This window comes from Neodiprion fabricii, chromosome 1, assembly GCF_021155785.1.
Source record: "Neodiprion fabricii isolate iyNeoFabr1 chromosome 1, iyNeoFabr1.1, whole genome shotgun sequence".
Classification (NCBI taxonomy): Eukaryota; Metazoa; Arthropoda; class Insecta; order Hymenoptera; family Diprionidae; genus Neodiprion; species Neodiprion fabricii.
The window spans coordinates 33,987,054-34,008,979 of NC_060239.1; the positions used below are offsets into that span (position 1 = coordinate 33,987,054).

Sequence of the window (21,926 nt, forward strand, 5' to 3'; positions counted from 1 at the left end):
TGCGAAGCTCGGCGTCGAGTCGCGAAGCGTCGAAGTTTAGCACGGCTGCATCTTACGAGACCGACACAGTTTGGATCTGGGTCAAAGTCACGTCCTCGTGGCAGTCCGACTCGAGTCGACCGGGCTGGACTCTCAGGACGTACGGTCCGCAGGACGACCTCCAGGACGCCCCCCGCGTGCGGCCGAGACGGTCTGGTTTCCTCGCGAATCGGAGGCTGTTCCTGCGGCGACGCGTCGCGCATACGAGAGCAGCCCGCGAGGAATTGCGACCTGTCGTTCCTCGACTCCAGGAGCAGGCTGTCGAGGAAACTGGTCCGGTTATTACCCGGCCTTACTTTGCCTCGCTGTTCATGGGACGTGAGAAATTAGAAGGACAAGAAGAATTGTCGCGGTCGAAGAGTTTAGAAAGATGGACGACGCGAGGACGAAACGACGCGACGAAGGATGAAGGGCTCCTCGTTCTCGAGCGGTGCAGCGATTGTTCACCATTACCATCACCATCATCATCATCATCATCATCATCATCATCCCGCGGAGCACACGTGAGGCCGCGTCGTTCTGGAGGCTGATCCACGTCACCCGTCCAGTCCGTGCTGTCCGCGGAGAGCTGTTCCGGTTCTCACACACCTGTGACCCTAGCAAACAACTCTTTTCTCACAACAATTACTCGGTTCAAATTTAATTTTTAAGGAAAGGCAGCAGCTCCGCAGCTGGCTGCATCGAGATGACCTATGGCCCAACTGCCGCCAAGGCGAGCTTCGCCGTGAGTCATACCTTGAATTTTGCGACTCTTTCGGGCGTAAGGTATAAGGTATAAGGTATGTATACAATTTTTGGTCGGCACGCGCAGTGAAAGCTCCGTTGCAATTATATGGTACCGATGTGTTTCCCTCTTGTCGGACTTGAAACGATGCGGACAATGCGTTCCTGTCGGTTCTGGCAAAACGCCGTTGTTGTGTAAACACTTTTTTTTTTTTTTTTACTTTTTTACCGCCAGTCTCGAGTTTTCCAAATCTTTCAGTCGAAGGAATAATTAACGGAGACGAGGGGAAATGCATTATAGACGACACAGGAAATATTTGTAAACGAATAATTTTCTTATATTACTAGGGAATATTACATATCAACATATATACAGACACCACAGTGCTACGTTACACGTGAAAAAAAAAAAAACAACAAAAATCATTACGATGGCTTAAACGTTAAACGTTAATGTAGAATACAGAAATTGGTAATCCGCTTGTACATGGCTGCACGCTTTGTTTGAAAATTACAAATAGGTTTACAGCCACTTTATTTTTCATACCGAATAGAGAAATGCATTTGAAAATTTGAATTTTCCAAAATTAACGAAAACTGTATATCTCTACAAAGGAATGATGAGACCAATCCGGTGGCAGCCCCGAATGAAATAATCAAGCGACAGAGTTTGAAACCTTTGAGAGTAATGACTCAAATTTTCCGAAGATGAATGAATACATAGGTGGCAACTCGAGCAATTATAACCGGGGCTGTTGTCTGTTAAATATTTCGACAGGTATGCGTATATATATCGGTAACTTCGATAAAATCACAATCACGTTATAATTTATACAACTCTTACAGTACAGTAGTAGGTACGTTACACACATATAATACAGTTCTAATTACATTAAGGAATTAAAAATACGTACTTAACTTAAAGCGCTAGTTTGAAACATCTGAACATCGTTTTTTAGTTTTTTCTCTACAGTAAAAATATTATCGATGCACTAATTCACCAGGGCGAACACAAATTGTTATATCACGACTTTAGTTCGAAACTATTGGGATTTATCCCGTTAGTATTACCGATTTATAGGTATAAACCAAGGAAGAGAATAGAAAAGAAGAGAATAACAACTTGTGTTTGCCCTGTGATTACGAGCCAGCTCGCTAACAATCGGTTACTATTTACATACAATATTGTAAAAAAATATCATTCTTATTATTCGTAAAATCTTAACTTGAGCCAGGACACAACGCGTCTGCAGCGACGATGGTATGAACTTTCAGCTACACACACACACACACACTCACACACACATATATATATACGTATCATACTTACATTATGTTTATATTATATTATCACTAGGTATATTAATATATTAATTACTTTATGCACGCAGGTTTGCTTAGAAAATTACGATTAAAGGTAACGAAGATTTGCACGGTTTGGTTGGGCAACTGTAATAGTCATCCCACTAACCTAGGTATATCATAGGCATGCACGTACGTCGAATACGTCGGTACGTGTGTATACTTGTGTCTAATTGAAGGAAGCCTACCGCGTTCTACCGAGTCGGAATTAAATCAAATTATACAAGTTTATTATTATTGTAAGATTGCGAAATCACTTCATTCATTCCATTCGCCCACGGATCATCCATCTTGGACCATCCCAGCTCCTATCCATCCATCACGAGTCAGTCAGATGTGAATTCCTTCCGTAGAAGTTTGGAAGCTGTTTCGTACACGTATTTCATGTATATCCTAAGTGAGATCTGCTTCACGCTTGCAATCAACGGGATATTATTATACAAATAGAATTATGAATCAGTGGGATGTGGAACGCGATGAAAATCCATCGGCATCCCGCGATAGGTCGAATTAGCCTCGTTTTCAAACGCGTTTCGGTTCTCCGATCGGAGTGACATCTTCCTCCTCACGTGTTTACAGGTCGAGAAATTCTCTCGTTCCTATCACAACGGGGGGATTCGATACACGCGCTTGTTCGTGAGTCTCGTGATCCAGACTCCGGCTCGTAATAACTGGTACATAGAATCACGTAGCGGGAATTCTGCAGCGTGGAGCACGTCGATGCCGACGAAGGTGTGGTCTGAATATTTCCCTCGCTCGGGATGACCTCCACGCAGCTACCATCTTCACCTTCGCGACTACCAGGCTGCAGTCTAGTGCATCGTGTAACAGATCGCCGCGTGTATTATACCGTATACCTATAACTTGAGCACGATCGAACCGAGGCGGTATACCACCTAGTTACGGGAAAAAACGAGCGTTCGATTTCGCCGCGAGGTGCAGGGGTGTACATAGGTGTAAACGTTACGGTATCCGACCGTCGAGTTTCTCGCAATTTACAGGCTTATAATTCCGTGTCAAAATTCGAAAAGGTTGTATCGCGCGACGTCGCTCGGCTACCATACGGCTAAGGAATCGATTTTCGATGGTGAAAAATGAACGCACGGTGCCCCTGATCTCCGCCGCACGGTCACTTTCCAAATATCAACTCGGTTCTAACGAGAGTAGGTGCTGTTCGCGGCATCGGTCCGAGCGTTTCTCTTACAGAAGCGAATGATGAATGCCTCCGGCCGGCGATCGAGGCCTCTGAAAAAAGGGTTGAGAGATGATGGAAAAGAAAGAAAGAAAGGAAAAAAAGCAACTTAATATCGAACCACTTAAGCGGCGTGCCTTCCGTTCCGGCTTGCCGTACCGCAGTCGACACACTCGCGACGCCGCTTGAGAAGCGCCAAAACGACCGCAGAAGCGATGCGAAATGAGCCAATTATAACCGAAACCATTGACGGTGTGTACAGAGTGTGCGATATACTCTCATCGATAAACAAACAGGAGAACGCGGTTTTAATTGAGATCAATCGGGTGCCTCCCGCCACCACTCAAGACCGACGTTGTATGTGTGTATGGGTACCAGGCACGTACATTATTTTCTTTCTCGTACGGTCTATCGGTTCGTTTCACTTTCGAGATGAGCCTCGAACGGTGGCCTCGCGATCCTCGAGTAGGCAGGTAGGTAGGTAGGTAGGAAGGCAGATATACACATGTACCTACTGGGTGTGGCGCGTGCGAACATTTTCAAACGAGAGCGAATTCTTCCGACTTGAATCTGCGAGAGCAGAAGGAGGCACCTACGGAGACCGCGGTCCTTAGCTCTGCTCCGAACTAGTTCTTCGCATCCATTCAATTCTCTCTCGCGCAAGCATCTTGCACGTTCTAATTGCGTCATAAAGGACGTTACACGTGAGTCGCGTTGGTTCCCTGTCTCCCGAGCCGTCCGGGATATTGGCAATTTCCTTGCGAGAATCGTCGTCACTCCGATACCTTTCGTACTATAAAATAAATCTCGTATTTCCCGTCGTGGGAGCACAGCCGGTCCCAGGTATGCAGCCATCCTGGCTCGGATTATCGCCGGATGTCAGTTTGCTGATTCACGCGCCGCGCCGTTATGCCGCGATTTCAACGGAAGTATCACTGCTATCCGCGCAATCGACTTCCCGGCGACACGTGCAATCGCGAGGTGAAACGATGCCCCGGTTATCTACTCTCGGAAGATGAAGAAGAAGTAGAAGAAAAGGAGCAAAAGAAATGATCGGAAGCTCTGGAAAAAGAAAATTAGAGTAGAACGTACGATCGAAACTGGCGAAGATCATACTGCAAGTTTGGAACACCAATTATAGGATTCATACTAGTTTGGAACACCAATTGTAGGGTGCGTACGGGCCATCTGTACACGAGCGCCGCGGTTACAACTGGAGAATTGTAGCCAGTTGAAATAGTTTCGCTCGCGAGTGGAGCAGGCGTCACTACAATTGGCGTTACTGCAGCAGTTCATCTTCTCTCCGATGTATAAAGACTCGCACAAAGGTACATGATCTTCGAAAGACAGGAATTACACAGTCGAGCATTCGTACAAAGGCATACACACACACACACACACACACTGTCACTCTAGCGCACAGTAGGGTATTAAAAGATAGTAGTAACGCAAACGATCCCATGTATACAAGAAGCGTACACATGTATCGCCTACAAGTGTATACTATGCATATGTGTATACGTATATACGTCTACGGAAAGATACATGTATGTAGTATTATATGTATTTATATAGGTAACAAAGAATGAATAGTCTCTGCACAGTCGTCGGGACTCGGACAATGTGCAGGTTTTGCTCGCAGGTTGCCGGTCGTCCGGCTATCTATCGCCTTGCCGTGTACGTGTGTATACCTTTCACCGAAACAGTTGGTCATCCGGGGTCCATCCATCCGTTGAGCACCTTCGATTCACATTCACTCGGGCAGTCCTCTTCGCTCTCTCTCCCTCTCTCTCTCTCTCTCTCTCACTCTCTTTCTCTCGCTCTCTCTATCGCTCGCTCTCTCTCTCGCTCTCGCTCGTTCTTTCTCTTTCAAGCCGTTTTCTTTTTTAATTTTTTTTTTCCACTCGTCCTCTTCCGTTCTTCTTCTCTCCCGTCGATCCGGTATAACGCAAATCGTCGTCATTCGCTCTTCACTGCAGGGTTGGGGGGAACGGTGTGCGACGCCGAATGCAACCGACTCAGGTGTTGTTGCCCGGCGATAAAGGCGGCGATGCGACGTCCCTCTGCTCCTCGTGGATGCTTTCCGGTCTACTCGCGGCCGAGCTGCTTGACCTGGAGCTGAGGTTATCCCGGTCGCTGAAGTAGGATGAGTCCCCGCGTTTCTCCTCGAGCTGAAGCTGCTGTTTGTCGGTCTTGAAGTCCTCCGCGCCGGGGGCGAGAAGACTGGGAAAATAGGAGATCCCCTGACGCTGGGATGTGATCTTACCCATGAAGCTCCGTATCTCCTCGAAGTAGGACTCGTCGGTACGCGGCAGCTGGCTGTGGTATCTGGAGCGTACTTCGTCCAGGATCGTCGGTCCGTCGGCGTCGTGCTTCTTCAAATGGCGATCGAGGTTCGTCTGCTGCCCGAAGCAGCGTTCGCATAGCGGGCACTTGAACGGCTTCTCCTTGTTGTGAATGTTCCTAACGTGACGTTGGAGGTTACTCGAGATGCTGAAGGACCTCTCGCAATACTTGCACTTGTACGGCTGCTCACCGGTGTGGGTCCGAAGGTGTCTCGTAAGGTTCGCCGAGCGAGGAAACACCTTGCCGCAGAACTTGCAGGAGTACCGATCTTTCGGCTTGAGACCGGCCGTCACCGCCGCTGGATACGACGGCAACGACGAGGCCTGTGGCTGCGAAGGCAACGGGCTCGAGGGTCGCGGCGCCTGGGCCTGAGGCAGAGGCACCATCGTCGGAAGGGCTCGAACCTGGATCTTTGGAAGTTCCGCGACCGATGTGTGGTGGTGCGAACGGTACATGGCCTCGAGGACGAGCGGGTGGACCGCCGGATGCTGAGGGAAGAGCACCGCGTGGTAGGGGAGGTTCAGGCTGTTCTGGTTAAGGACCTCGACCTCGTTCTGGTTCTCGTCCTGGAACCGTTCCTTCTTGTGGTCGACGCGGAGGTCCAGCGGTTCGCAGTCGAGGTCGCGATGGTGGTGGTGGGGTCTCGCCGCCGGACTCATGTGCGGCTGCTGACCGATCACCGGGCTTCCCCGGCTGTGTCCGTGGCTCAGGTCATAGGGGAGGTCCTCGGGGTCGGAGACCCCAACGCTCAAGGGGTATATGCTCGCCTGTTTGGGACTGATGTGGCCCGACATCTTTCGCGGACTCGAGTCCTTCTCCCTCATGGCTGGGGAATATTGGGGGTAGTGATGCAGCGGGGAGGGAGCGGTCACGCCCAGGTATCCACTCATCACACTGCTGCTGACACGCTTCACGATTCTCCGGTTGACCCTGAGCTTATCTGAAACACAAACGATGGCCGTCGAATTATGGCGAATCGTGAAATGGTATTATAATTGGCAAAAGTCCCGCGGACCGTTTCTTTTCTTAGTTTCACGAGGGGCTGAGTGCGTCAGCGGGAGAACGAACGGCCGGGAGAGAGAGAGAGAGAAAGGTAAAGAGAGTGAGAAGAGAGACCGCGTGCTTGATGGGGGCTTACGTAAGCTCGTAAATTTCAGTGATTACAGTCAGTCGGCTCGGCGCGCTCCGCATTACAGTCGACGACTAGGTTCGCCAGGTGGTTTGATGGCCCGTTCCATTCAACTCCACCCAGATAAGCGCGGGTACGAATATCTTTACTGCCCGCCTGCTCGCGATCATACTTGACATTCATCGGCGGCGAAATATATCGGGGTTAACGTAAGTATTCCGCGCCCAGGAAAAAAAAAGTAATAATGAGAGGATGAAGATTAACGAGAAACTCGAGCCGTAAAGAAGGCGCAGCACGGTTTTCGAAAGATCGACTTTGCGTTATCGCATGACGCCGGTACGCGGATCCGTTCGCGGCGCAGCGGTATTATTGAATAAAAGACGGGCGAAAGGTGAAAATTATCCTCTCTATAAATCCACGGGCAAAGGCGTAGCTCGAGGATCTTCATCTTCACGCAGGTATCGGTGCATTGAAATTAGAATTTCATTGAATCCGCCACGCCGGGGAACCACACGCTTCCTAGACGCGGTGCGAGTCACGAACGCGAAGAATCTGACGTTGGCGTGTGAAGCCCATTACCTGGGATAATTACGCCAAGTACCGTGCGGCCGGGTGGTTCGCTGCTGGCTGAGTCGTTGCAGCGGGTATGCCTGCACGCCGGCAGGATTCCGCGGATTATGGTAAACGTGATAATAGAAATTCCGAACCGAATTTGCACCACCTGTCCGCAGATGTATAATGGTGTCGGTAATGCCCGCACACCGTAACTACATGTGTGTAACGTTACCGCGTTGCGTCATAACGCGCAAAGACGTTTAAAATGTGGAGCAAAAACAGTGGTTTGTGCCTGCATACAATTTTCCTCATTACAACTGCTGCAGGCGTTGAGAAAAAGGAAAAAAAAAAAAGAAGGGAAAAAATAAGTAAACACCACCGTCCAAGTTCCTTTACACCGGCTCGTGAATAAGATCGTATAATTAGCTGGCACTAGAGGCCCATATCGGGAAAGCGGAGAGACATGGATGATACCTGCATGCACGCTGTAATAATTTCGTAAGTAACGCAAGGGGAAACGGCTTAGAGGAAGGAACGGTACTTCGTCCATCCGTGAGCCGCGTAAGCCGTTCGGGTCCCACCTACAAGGCCCGCTTAATACCCTGTTCAGATTTTTATCGGGACTCAACTACAAGCCGACCGTGGCAGTAGGAACTGACCTTTGATTGACCACCGGAATGATCAAGAACGCCGGCACCCTGTAGATCTGTCGTGTTTGCTTCTATAATTTCACTCGTTACACCTACAAGAAAATAAAACGCGAAGGAAGCGCGGATGCCGGGATGAGAGAAAGGAAGAGGGAGATCGAGAGAGAGAGAGGGAGGGAGAGAGTGAACCAAAAAAGGAAAACAAATAATAAAATTAGTCTTGAAAGAAGTCGGCAATATCCGTGAAATTGCGGCAATAAATGTAAAGACTATCGGAACGTCAGGCTCGTAAATCTTTCGGCTTGGGAAAAGACGGACCTGCATAATAATGTGTAAAGGTTCGGCGGTTGCGGTTCGGAAACTGGTTCGCGCTATTAATTAAGCCGACAGACTAAACTGCCCACCGGTTTCGCGACCACACGAATCTTGGGCCAATGTATGATATACTTTATATTATAAGAAGCACGGTTGTTGGATATAAATTTATGCGGACTTAAATTGAATCCTCTCCCGTTTTTAGGAATTATTGGTAAACCGTTATCCTGCAAGAGTTAATAAAAGTCGGGCAATCGCACGTACGTTTCATCGTAGTGTTTCTGATTATTTGAAACATGTATTGCGTTATTTAACGAGGCCGTAACTGGGTGTATAGTTAGCATACACGCTGCATCAGGTTTAAAGGACGGATGACGGGTCAGACATCCTTACGTCAATTCGGATGGACGTTCACGCACACATACGGTGCGTACACACATATGCGTATAAATTATATGTCGAGTAAATTAACAAACTGTGACGCGTGAATAAATAAAATTTCGATATTTCATCTCGCGATGCATATTATAATTAGCATCGAAATACCAAAGGTAAAGTGGTGGAGGTAGCGAGGTTGAAAAGTGTTATAATTCGCGGGATGATTGACAGGCACGGAAATACGTTCGCTCGGAATTCCAAATTCCATATGTGTACAAATATCGCGACGATCTATGAGAATAAATAATGTCCAGAAGGGTAAGAGCAGGTGTAATCTACATAGGCGAATACGATTAATATAAATCAGAAATAACACACTAAAACGTGTTTACGCGAAGATAAAGAGGTAAAAAAGAAGACATATCTAAAACTAGAAGAAAAGAAAAAGAGAAATTGAAAGACAACAAGAAATGCCTGGACGCTCAGAGAGAAGGCACAGCAGGACGTTGACTTTGATTTCAAAAGTGGTCAGCGCAATTCGGATCATCCCGGATGATTAAGTTTTGCATCAGCTTTGGGTATACCCACGAGGCCACGCCACGCTGGTCAAGATGTCGTTGACAAACGTGAAATAAGAGCTAACCGCACCCATGAGAGACATCGAGAGGGGGTCGGGAGAGGCGAGGAGGATGACAGAAATGAATATTCAAATTAAATCTGGTTTTCAATCCATCGTTTCTGGAAGAGCGCACCTAATCCGAGCCGGTCGCATACTCACACATATTCATACACATTGAACTTGATCGCGTCCAACTTTCGGCCCACAAATCTATCCCAATTATAAAAATTCGATTCAATTCGCGGTAGTAATCGCGGATATTATTGAAGCGCCCGATCTCGACGGAATATCTCCGTCTGCCTCGGCGGAATCGCTGTTAATCAAATGTGTTTTTTTTTTCTACCTTCGCTCCAAATTAATTTTATACCCACGCTTGAGGTTGCGCGTTTATGAAAAGATGGTTCGAGACCAAAAAAAAATAAATAAAAAAATTGGCACTCAGTCCGCACGATCGCATGTCGAACGTAATTGCCGCGATTGTTTTCCGTTTTTAGCGAGCCCGGGTAACTCAACGAACTGCATCGACGTGGGCACCGACAATTCAAAGGTTCGAACGATGGTGAGACTCGATCTTTGTCACAAGATTCCGAGGCAGATATTATGACTTCTTACGCAACCAATGTTCGTCTAAATTGAAAATAAAAATAAAGGCGAAGGTGAACGGGACGTGTTGAGACGAAACGTACCAACGGGCCGTAAAGTCAGTGCGGTAGAACTCGACAGCCTTGATTAACGTTACGACCGTATTTCATCCGCTAATCCTCATCCCCCTATAATTCATATCGCATAAACTTGATTTGCTGAAACACGGAGAACGGAATACGCAGTCGTAAAATGCGGTCGTGCCATAGCCGGTTCAAGCGAATCAGGGGTATCGTCATTAGGGAATAAAACTTTCTCAGTCATTGGTACAACACCGACGACGACACGGGCACGTCTAGCTAATTACCGACTCTCGAAGCGCAGCCAGCAAACCCACCTATACACGGCAGTTTTCTCATCTCCGCGAGCGTTTTCCCACAGCAAGTAGCGGAAGACCCGCGTCTCTGGCTCTCTTTGCTCGAATCGGCGAAGGGGTGTAAGCGACGGGTGTGCCTCGGCGTTGCGGGTAATTGATAAATGAGCCCTGGCTATATACGGAATCGGCGAACTGCCAGAGCGGCGGATTGCACCTCGCGAATTGGAGCACGCGGGGCGCGGCGTCGGCGCGAGCGATTTTCATCGGTCTACTCGTATGTTCGTACACCTACACCAGCGCACACCGCACACTATGGTTGGCGGTGCAAACTAGCCGACTGGATGGTAAATCTTTCTGAAATAAATCACGAGATTCCCGTTGCAGCCGTGATGCGAACGCCCACACAAGCTGCCACGTTTATATGTGATTATACGTATCACGCTTGTCGGACATGCACACGCGACGTCGTTCGCGAATTTGCCGATTGTCGCTGAGAAAAAAAAAAAAAAACAAGAAGTGCATTACAGGCATAGACGTGGGCGGAAAATTCTCGTGCCGATGTATTGGTATTCCGCATCGCGTGGTAGACGAGTGTAGGCACAAGGACTGGAAGAAGACTGGTATAACTGAGATGGGGTACAGGTCCGAGGCGATAACCGCGAGTAGTACCGTTGCTCTGCTCCAGTTAGACCTCGTCGGTTGGACTCCCGTGCTGCAGCAGTGAACGTCGCCCTGCCCCTGATGAAAGAGAAATTGTCTCGCCTTGATTGTTGCAAAAAGACACCTCACGTCGTCGCAAAAACTTGCGTACGTCGACGGTCCGTATACTCGAGTTCGAGCTAGCTCAATGCAGTGAAATGCTTCTTCGATTTCTTTCATCTAGTAACTGTGCGTGTTTTTTATACAGATGAGACGCGCCTGATACTTCCACTGCATGGAATTGCGCAGAAAATACGCTACTTACTGTCTTATACACCTTTTTCGTCTTTGTCCTTTTTTTCACAGCGAAATTTCTGTACCGATATACAGTAACGACATATTTCCTCTATGGATTATAGACGAGTCGTAATGATATGACCGCTCTGGCTGGTAGACGGTGAATATAAATCGGGCCGTTGTAGAGCTGCTTTCGCAAAAGTAAGTCTGATTATGATAACAGTTTTATACCGTTGTGGAAAAATTTAGTGTGGATAAAAATAAAGTTGATCGCTGTTTGAGACACTCTGTTATTTATTGTTAATTTTATAAATTTCTCACGTGTATACTAAAACTCTAATTTCTTTCGGTAAACACTGGAATTCGACAGATTGAAATAACGACACGAACACGATAACAAAAATACCCAAATTTCATAATTCGTTTTCACAATGGAGACACATTTTTCTAGTTGTTTTGACACTTCGATACATTACCAGAAGAACCGAGTCTCCAAGTTGAAATGAATAAGATCGAGTGTCGGTGTAACATCGAGCAGAATAGATTTCAAAATATCCTGCAACTGGCGACAAAACGAATGCTCATAAGGCATTGAGAATACGACAAAGCACTGAATGCCATTCAGGTGGCAAATGTGTTATGCTAATGAAATAGCGGTGACTTGACGTTTGTCATCCAGTAAAAATGACGATTCGACTCTGTAATTGGCTCATTTCTGCAGGGTTCATCGTTCAAGATGCTTCAGAGTAGTATTAAAATCGGGCTGAGACTCGGCCGGCTGGACCGTCCGTTTCGGGGAAGATCTTCGAGAGCCGCGTCTCCGTCCCAGCATCCTTAAAAGTTCGTTATCGTTTTGGCGCGGTGGCCGCAGTATAGGTGCGTTGTTTTACGTATCGAGGATTGCGTAAAGGCGTAAATCGGAGAGGGGCCGGCGAGGCTGAGTGCGGTCCGATGTGCGTGATTTAAGGCCCGAGATAGAGCGGTCGCGATGAGGCAGACGTGATCCAGTTTTCGGTTTGTAGAAAGTTGGGATGCGCCGGGCGTGGCTGCGGCTGCGGTTCGAGATCTTGAACAGCTCCGTCGTCCTTGCTGCGGCTGGATTTCTCCGGTGAGTATACGAGACGTGAACGGTGCGCGGAGCACTTCTGACGATTCGCGTATTAGTGCACGTTTAAGTAAGACGTGCCTTGAGTTTACAGAGGCTCGGAGCACTCACACGCGGAGAGACGCAGGCGCGTAGAACGCGTCAGTCAGTTTCGTGCGCACGGGTATAATGCTTTTCATACCGGGCATTGAAATCACCGGTTCACCACTCGGTAATTTAAACTCGCTGTCCTTTGCCTGTCCGTTCGTTATTACGACCAACAAGATTTCAATTATATTTCTTAACGATATTTATTCTGCGCCGTCGCGTTTCAACGTCATACATATGCCTGCGTATTATACAGCTGTACGCCTTTGCCAAGGAACACAGGTGAGGCACGACCGCGTGGTTTATATTATATCAATATACCGGACGTAAAAACGAAGGAATCCTCCTCCTCGGCACTTAACCCGATCCGCGATCGCATTTCGTATTCGGTTATACGCCTTGGACCGCTTAATCAAAGTCCGGGCCCGTTGCACGCGGTATATACGGACGTCCGAAATATATAAGTATACTAAACACGTTCACCGACGGCTAATTAATTATTCCCTCGCATCCTTATACATCTCACCTCACCTGCTTTATAGAGAGCGCTTGCCGCCCTTCCGATTGCTCCACATATATGTATATATATATATATATATATATATATATGTATATATACATAGATATTACGTTCAGTAAGTATATTTTAATTATACAAAGGTCATTTTACTCAGTGGGCGAAGACGGGCCGATGATCGTCCGCCTTTGAAAGAGTATCTCGCGATGAAGAGTCGACGCCGACAGAGTGCAGAAAGGAAGTCAAGGAGGATGGACTTTCACAACGTCGAAAAGCACCAAGTGCGGTCAAAGTCGATCCGAGGGCCGAGTGCCGTGCTCGCTGTTCGACGTGAAAACACCCTCGAGTTGAGCCGGACTCGACGATAACGCCGAAACGCGACAATTGCGCACCTTGCTCAATCACTCGAGTCCATTGAAGTGAAAGCTGCCGCTCGTACAACCCTCTGAAGAGTCCAGTCAAACCGCAAGTGAGAAGGAGAGGAAGAATTTCCGAGACGAAACGAGAGGCAAGCAGATTGAAGAGCGCCAGGGATCGAGTATTGTACAAATACTAATTGCGGTTTCATCACACCCGATGATTTACATGCCTGTTTGAAACCCGCGTCCGTGGACATGGTAGGTGAATTGTCAGCGCGTCACAATAACTCTGCCCACACACGCGCACATATTTGCGTTCGTCCGACAACCTTGTCTCATATCCGTCTTTGGCATACCGTTCCAGTTTGTTATCCGAGAATTAATTATATATCGACCCTACATGGAATTCCGTAGCCGCAACTAAGAATCGCGTTCCTGGGCTTCGGGAATATCGAGTCGATGGTAATTCTTTTTTGGCCCGTCGACGAAAATCTCGGCGAGGATCTTCTATAATATCGAACGCCGGCGGGAGCGGATTCGGAACAAAGAGTATCGTGTTTGCTATCGTAAACTTTTAGTGCAATACCAAGTAAGTATAGTTATAAGCTCAATCGTAAAATCGGCCACGAATTATTTGCGTCAGTCGAGCTGAATCCGAGTCCCAGCTGTTGCAACGATGATTTATACACAAAGTTCACCAGATCGCGTGAAATCCTTGTGGAAATGAAATTTATCAGCGATATAAACCTACGTTTATATATAATATATAAGAGCTGCAGAGGAAGACTTCGACGTTACTATGAACTCCGAAGTTAATTTCACTTGCTGTGCCCAAGGTGTATTCGTGAGATACTAATCGATTCCACTCCCTGTATATACCTTGCGGGCGGTGTTGCTTGCCACCTTGACGACCTCGATACGTATACCGTTGAAAATACGGTACCAATATGACTAGCGGATCGGTGGCTTCCTGCAGGATCGTCTATAATACCGGAGTGAAACCGATCGGTGCACCGGGAGATGATAGGGAAAAAGGTGAAGAAAAACGAATACACCGACGCAACCGGATCGCATTGATCGTACTTCCTCTTTGTTTTCTCTCGAGTGACTTCCTCCGCTCCAAGTGTAAGGAAATTGGGGAAAGCGAATGAAGTGTAAACTAACGATGACACAAAAATATATAGTGATGATTATACTAAACGGTACGAAAATCATAACAAAAGGAGAGAAAAAACAGTATTGAAACGAGTAACAATGAAGAGATGCAGAGTTGCGGTGCGCGATGGACCAAAACCGCGATCGATTGCATAAGCGATCTATAATTCTATTGCCTCAACAGATAGATCTGCTGGGTTCGCGTTGAGCAATGGTCGTTCTGTAAGACGCGACCCGGCTGACCAATTCGTCGAAGCGAAACTGCGTCCCAGCTGGACAATGTAATTTCAATTAATTTTTAATCCGCCGTAGTTCCTCTTCGGATTTCTCGTTGTCGTCGATCGGGGATGAACGAAAACGGAGGTGTACGTATGCTGCGGTAGTGTTTTTCCCTTCCTTCTTCCGCCTCTGTTCGCTATTTTTATTCAGCATTTTTTCCCTCGTTCAGAAATCCCGATCTCGATGGGCAAAAAATGATCAACTTAGGTATATCGACGTACGGTACTTAATGGAATTTTCTTTCGATGTGCACTTTGGAAAGTTTCTCGTGAGCTATTTCACGGTATTATCTTTCTTTTCGCATCTCAATTGTCGTAGTTGCCGGAGTCTCTCTATTCGTTGATTTTAGTCCGGCTACGAGCGGACTGCTGTATCGGATTCTTCGTACAAAACGTTTTTGGCTCAAGTGTTTTTTGTCCAAGTGTCGCACCTTCTCCTCTCTTTCACCGTGCATCAACCGAGCTGGCTATATGGACTATTCGCTAACAATGTAGGAATTTCACTCCGAAGTAGAGTAAGAAGCCTTTTATTGGCTTACATCTGAGGCGATCACGTGAACGGTTTTTTTTTTGTCTTTTGCTTCGCCTCCTTTTCGCCGTCTTGACGAAGACTTACAATTAGTTAACCCGTCGTACTCCGTGCATGGTTGACTTGACTTCCTTGTCGCGAATGAATTTTTGCGTGTTATATTATGATGTAGAAAAAAGAGAATAGCCAGTTTACCGCAAGTGCATCTCCGAACTTGAAAGCCATTCGACCCATACATTCCCACATCTGTCCACAACGCACAACGCTAACTTTCTGTTTCTTTTATTACAACATATACAACATCAACGAGTGGGCGAAGCAAGCTCAGCCAAATACGCACGGTAGAAGCTGTACCTGTTTAACAATACATGCCATAATCATTACGTTTTCATTATCCGACATCGCATTGATCCACACTTCTTTATCGCACAATTCAGACAAATGACACACTGCCGGCTAGGCCAGTACTCCGACAATCGTCTTAGCGAGTCAACACCCTCATTTGCGGTAACGTAACAGCTTGTTAACAGGTGGACACACGGTCACGTGTATGCGTGCAGTGAGCGTCGTGTCTGTTTATGGTGGACGTGTACCTCCGCCTGCAGCAGGGTCACGACAACAGCTCGACTGGAGAAGGTAATTTTCTTGGATTAGTTACAGGAATTATAATATTCCCGTACCTACAACGGATGTCCGATTGTGAAGTGCGCTGGTAGTAAAAACAGAGAAAGGATCTAGCGGCCGAGAGTATCAGAGGTGTGTTCAGAGTAAACTCTCGGCTAATCTGAATCGACTGACAAATTAGCCGCAACCTCTTTGCCTCTCGACGTTGTCCATCTCTCACTTATAGATTTGCTTTTGTTGTGCCGAAACTTATACAGTGGCGTTTTACAATGCGATAGATGTAACCAGGAAGAAGTCGAGTGCATTATTCAGTCGTTGAACAAATGTTTTATTCTCTACCGATATTCCATCCTCGGGCGTATTTCTGTTCTACATCCGGTGAAATGCTTCGAGCCAACCGGACAATTAGGTTATTTCACGCTCACTGGGTGTTAAATCATTGATTGTTGTAGGTACGCGATCTTGAGATGCTTTCGCGGTTAATTTATATTTTTTCATTCAATTATTAATATTGTAACTGGCTTAAGTTACAGTGAGAACCGCAACATATCACAAAGTCCATCATTTTACGGGATGTAATAAGCGTCTCATGAATCGCTTTTTGTTGATGTTTTCTGCCTCATTCAGCAATTTAATGTTATTACTGCGGTCTTTGCTGATTCACAGTTTTCTACTGATTCTCAAGCGTAAAGTCGAACTGAAAGCCACTGTCTCATAAAATGCGAATCACATCTTTGATCGAAATCCAAACCATAACAATATTGCAATATCTAATTCGTCTCATTCTCTGGATTATTCAGCGCTTCTCATCACAAATATTAACGGAACATATTTTATCGCCGATTCACTTCTAACCGCACGATATAAAAATTTTCATCAATATATCAATTTTACGTGGTGGTCAGTTTATGATTGTAGAACTAATCGCACGAAAATATGAAGAGCTACTCGTACAAATAGTTACAGCTCAACACAGATTTCAATCGGGCGCACTGCGGCTTGCAGTAAGTATAATGTGAAGAAAAAAATACGAATAAAGCACCTTTTAAATTAAATCAATCAAGAAGAACATATTCGGAGCACGCAGATCCGGATGTTAATAGCGTATTTGAAGCGGCTTCCGGGGAATGTATTACGCGTAGTGTAAGGCGCAATGCGCAGGCGATAATGAATCAAACGAAGGTTTTATCGAAACTACGGTACTGCTTATGTCACTGATCACTGTCACACCGGGCGAGTGGGCCGATGTGGGGAAGCCCCCTTATCCATAAAGATAAACGGATCTAAGATGTTGACAAGGAAAGTTGGCGGGCAGAGATCGTCGTGGCGCGAGGAAATCACCATAACGCAACGGTCGATCGCTCCTGTCGTACGGGTCATTCTAATTCACGACAGCTGTCGAATAGATTTTCATGCGTTTTCCTCTCTTCATCTGTTTTTCTCCTTTTCCTCTTTCTCCTCGTCTCCCTCGGCGCCCGATCCGCCGTCCATCGGACGTTTCTCGGTCCCTCCATATCTCGCGGACTCCTCTCAATTCCTCTCGGTATCTCCTCCTCGCCTGTTTGCAACTCATGAAATATTCATGCGGTACGACGAAATCATCGTTTGTTAGTCAACGCAATCTCTCTTATTGTAATCCGTGGCCCATTTCTTTCCAGTTCGCTTTATTTGGACAACGGTTTACCCCGACCGATGAATTTCTACGACACGTGGACACGAAACGCGATCTCTGGACCGGACGGAGCTTATACGAATGGATGGATGGATGGAGATACCGCGAAGAAAACACTCCTTCCGGAAATGCTTATGACCTTTTATGCAAACACTCGGGTGATGGCCAAGTTAGATTGTCGTGATATTATGCCGTTTTTCCTTATTGACGTCAAACCCTTTCGAATGGTCTGTAAAGGATCTATTCGAAACGCTCGCCGTTTGCCGATGATGATTGTATGCAACTGGAATACATCGGTATAAGATTGGAAATTGGGGTTTGGACTCGATTCGCATAATTCAAGAATCTTATACCCATACAAATCGGTCAAATATTGCTGAAAATAAAATCGACAATTTGCATACTCATTGCTTGCGATGAAATTCTGATACGGGTATTACCGTCCGCAACTTCTCGAATGTTTTTCAAGTGAGATATTATTAGAAATTTCCAGAGGACAGTGCACTTCTAAGTTTTATCGAAACTGTGCCGGTATAAGGTAACTGGTCCTTGCCGTCGAGCCGTTTCGAATATCGCCGAGCTGGTCTTTCCGCTATCTGTATGTTTGCCCGCAAGCCTTACGGTCCAGTGCCGGTAAACGCGGAAACGAAACTCGCGTGGTCGTTGCAAGTCGTAAACAGCGCCCGATAACTAGAACAAATAAGCAAACTGCGCTCATACTTTCTTGCTGCAGTAACTAATGGGCCTCTTCCTCCGCAAGTAATGCTATAGTCTCCACTCGACCGTCTCCACCACGCTGCCGTCTTTAGCGCGAGGGAGCAAATCGTCGTTTCACAGTGGTTTAACCGAGTTGCGAGCCATGATATTAGGTGATAGAAGGCGAACACGCTTTCAATCGTCCCATCCGAGACACAGGTGCTAAATTCTTAAGTGGTTCGACGGCGCGTCGCGAAAACCTGAAAGAATAGCTACGGTTTGGCAAGATTCTCATGCGATTGTTCTGCCGCATGGTTAACACCGCGGGGATGGGAAATGGCGCTTCTGCACCTCTAAACGTTTCGCGGGTCTCGCAATATGGATGTGTTCATCCGCTCGCGTGGACAACAGGTTGTCTCTGATCGCCCTGCATTCGCAACCCAAAACGCATCGATCTCCGTTTCCGTTCCGTGATAGAGCGACGCAACGACCTTAGGCCCAGATGTCAGATACGACGAAGTACTCTCCGCGCTCTCAAGTGCCACTAAACCGAGGTATCATCTGCCCAGCTGTCTGTCACTCCTGTCAGTTCACTGTCTGCGATAGCCAGGCTGAGCGGATGGGCATTGTCTGAGGCTGGGAGTATCTCAGGATTGTTTCACCTATGCCGTAGTGCAATTGGTGTCTCCTGGGCAAAATTCAAATGCAAATAACGCCAAACCCAACGATCGGGATGCGCGTGTGTTGGTGAGCGTTTCGCCGTGTCTTCATCGTACACGTGCGTTTTATTGTAGGAAGGTACACGCTTTGGCGCAATGTTAAGTAACCTCACTTACACCAGGACGGATTTATCTGCGGACGGATGGTGAGACGTGTCATATCTGACACAATATTTTTCAGTACGCGATGGCAGCGTGTGCCAAAGGAAGAAGGCTCTTTGTATTCCGGTGTTTCCGATTCAAGTTCACATGAGGTACTTGAGTCTAAGAAATTTGCTCTCGCGTCGCTTGCGGAACAACGGCCCTTGTCTCTCTCTCGGTCGTCTGTTTCATCCGCGTTACTTAATGGGACATCGATGTGAGTGCAGTTCCTCTTTATACCGCTTTACAGAGTGAAAATGTATCGAGAACACAATAACGACGATCATTCTCTCCGCGGTTTCTCCGAGGAACATATCGTGCAAGTTATAAACATTTTCTTGGGATCAATTCACACGACGATCGTTAAAACTGTGATGGTTCATATCCGCAGTTACGTTTCACTCAACAAACTAATGTCGTTGCAAGAACTATAATGCACCGCTTGATGTTCTAAATAGAATGGCGCGATTCTACGTGACGGTTGTATTATTTCGAAATCAAACTATAACAACGCGTCCGGTCGTTACAATCGTCTCGTAAGGCAAGACAATGATCATCGCATCGGAAGCAAACACGAGAATCTATACTCATTTTCCAATCGAAGTGCCACCAAAAAATAGAATGAAACGAAGACAAATTGTCATTCTGTTATAATTAATAGACTGTATTTCGATTTTCACACGTTTCGAACGATCGATGGGCATGAATAACACAAGATGTTGCAGTTGGCTACCGGTTACTAGCGTGTAATGCTCGTGTTTGGATACCTGTCACTTCGGTTACAGACGTCGAATCGTTAAATTCCCATTTCCACCGTTATGAATGGAAATGTTAGAATGGATTTCAGCAACAGCCTAGTGCTCGCGGCTCGGTTAGCACCCGGCCACTCATAGACTATGAATGGTTATTTATTGCGGAGGACGTTAAGTGCGGTGACAGACAGGTGCCGTCGCACGTGCAGCCGAGTGATCGATGCAGATAGCGATTTAGTCCGTTTCATTTCAACGATCGTTACGTGCACGCGAATTCGCGAATCTCGTGACGAAATACTGCCGACTGGTCCGACCGTGGTGGAATTGCCAAAGTCCCTAATAATGCACCCGCGAGTTAATCATTGAATTGAGATGAGCAGTTTATACAGGTGTGAGTTGCATACGGTGATTGGCATTGTTATATTTACCTTTTCTGGCATTCCACAATCGAGGAAACGGCTATAGAACACTTTTTGACACCTCTCCAATGATTGTGTAAAATCATTCGGTACAAGTATAGTCAGTCAAATGATAATTCACATAGTTTGTCGTATTTTCACTGTCAAACAACTCTGTCCCTTTTCACAGCACTTTCCTAACACCTCTTTATCGACGGGATCCTCAGACTCTGGCGCAGCACGGTCGGGTGAAACAATCGTGCCAAAACGGCTCAAAGGCACTTTGGAAACTCCTGGAACGTCTTCGTTCGGATGAATGAAATCTTCTCCGCAGTTGTTGTCTCCTTGCCGATCGCGTCTTCTTTCGGATCACCACATACGAATACTAAATCGGCACCCTAACGCCTCCGCAACAGACGACGGCCGAGACGCAGGGAGGGTCGCGTCTTCGGGGGTGTAAACACTGGGTGGTGGAGGCCGCGTGTCTTCGGCAGGACAGCTGAGTCCTGACTGTCAGATGGCTCGTCGAAGCGGGTCGGTATGCCGGGTCCAGCAGCGCCGAGGCGGCAGGCAGCATCGGTCTCGCGATCTCGCGCGGCGTTGGTCACCGTCGTCCTGTCCTGTTCCGTCCAGGTGTCTATGACGCGGTGGCAGGGCGATGCGCGCGTGTTAGCGGGTAATCGAGAAACAAGAGTCGGCGGTACGAGGTGAGGCTGAGCCGCTGTGCGGCGGAACGGTGTGTGGGCCCCCCGGGCTCTAGGCGGGTAGGAGAACGGGAGGAGAACGGGAGGAGACCGGGAGGAAATCGGGAGGTGCCGGGAGGAGACCTCTGCGCGTTTACTTCGCGGTGGACCAAGTAAACCGGGTAAAAGTCGGTCTTCGAGTCACACCACGGCTCGGCACGCGACCGACCGATCGGCCGAGCGACCCTCCCTCCTCAGCCTCGGCGCAGCTTCCTCGCCGCTCCTCCCAGCCTTTCGGGCACCGGAATACTCCCTCCGTTTTCCGCCGCAGGATCCCGTTCCCTTCCCGTTCCCTCACCGTTCCCGTGCCTAATCATTTTCTACGCATCCTGCGGACCGCGTCGCGGGCAACGGGGTCTCGTGTCGTCGTCGCGTCGAGCAACGGGAAGCGAACGGGAAGGCAACGGGAAGGCAACGGGAAGGCAACGGGTCCCCTCTTCTTCGTCGGATTGTCGTAGGACCGCACCTCCCTTCCCACTGCACCGCGTCCACCTTCTCCTCCCTCTTTTCCTCCTCTTCCTCCTCCTCCCTCTCCTCGTCCTCGTCCTCCTCCTCCTCCGCCTCCTCCACCTTGGGACTCCTTCTCCTTGTTCTCCACCTCCTCCACCTCCGCCTCCTCCTCCTCCTTTGCCTCTTCCTCCCCCACCTCCTCCTCCTTAGCCGTTTGATCCTCGTAGCAGCAGTGCCTACCTATCGCCTATCTATCTAACCGGGGCCCAGTGTCGTGTTACAGTTTCGGCGAGGAGCGCCTCGCGATCGCTTCAGGACGCGAGGACGCACGGCTGTTTCTTCGCCTTCGTCTATCTTTCTCTTTCTCTAGCCGTCTGTCCGGTGCCCACCAGCTCTCGCCTTTTTGTGCCTGCCAGTTGCGCAACCTCGAACTGGATCGTCTTTAGGATCTAGTTTTCATGTAAAACCATCTCTGGCGTCAACTCGCCCACTTAGCGACCGG

At 47.7% G+C, this 21,926-nt stretch overlaps 1 protein-coding gene across 1 annotated transcript; it reads right to left on the reverse strand.

The window, feature by feature from the left end:
• Window positions 1-1,573: 1,573 nt before the first annotated feature.
• On the reverse strand, window positions 1,574-21,088 carry LOC124187208 (transcription factor hamlet-like). The gene is made up of 2 exons (XM_046579580.1): window positions 20,262-21,088; window positions 1,574-6,602 (listed from the first exon to the last, which is right to left on the reverse strand). Exon 2 carries the CDS (start codon window positions 6,550-6,552, stop codon window positions 5,335-5,337), a length of 1,218 nt encoding a protein of 405 aa, XP_046435536.1. The 5' UTR covers window positions 6,553-6,602; window positions 20,262-21,088; the 3' UTR covers window positions 1,574-5,334.
• Window positions 21,089-21,926: the final 838 nt, after the last annotated feature.

Coding starts and splice junctions, on each gene's coding strand:
- LOC124187208 (XM_046579580.1), bottom strand. CDS start 6,552: ATGAGTGGATACCTGGGCGTGACCGCTCCCTCCCCGCTGCATCACTAC.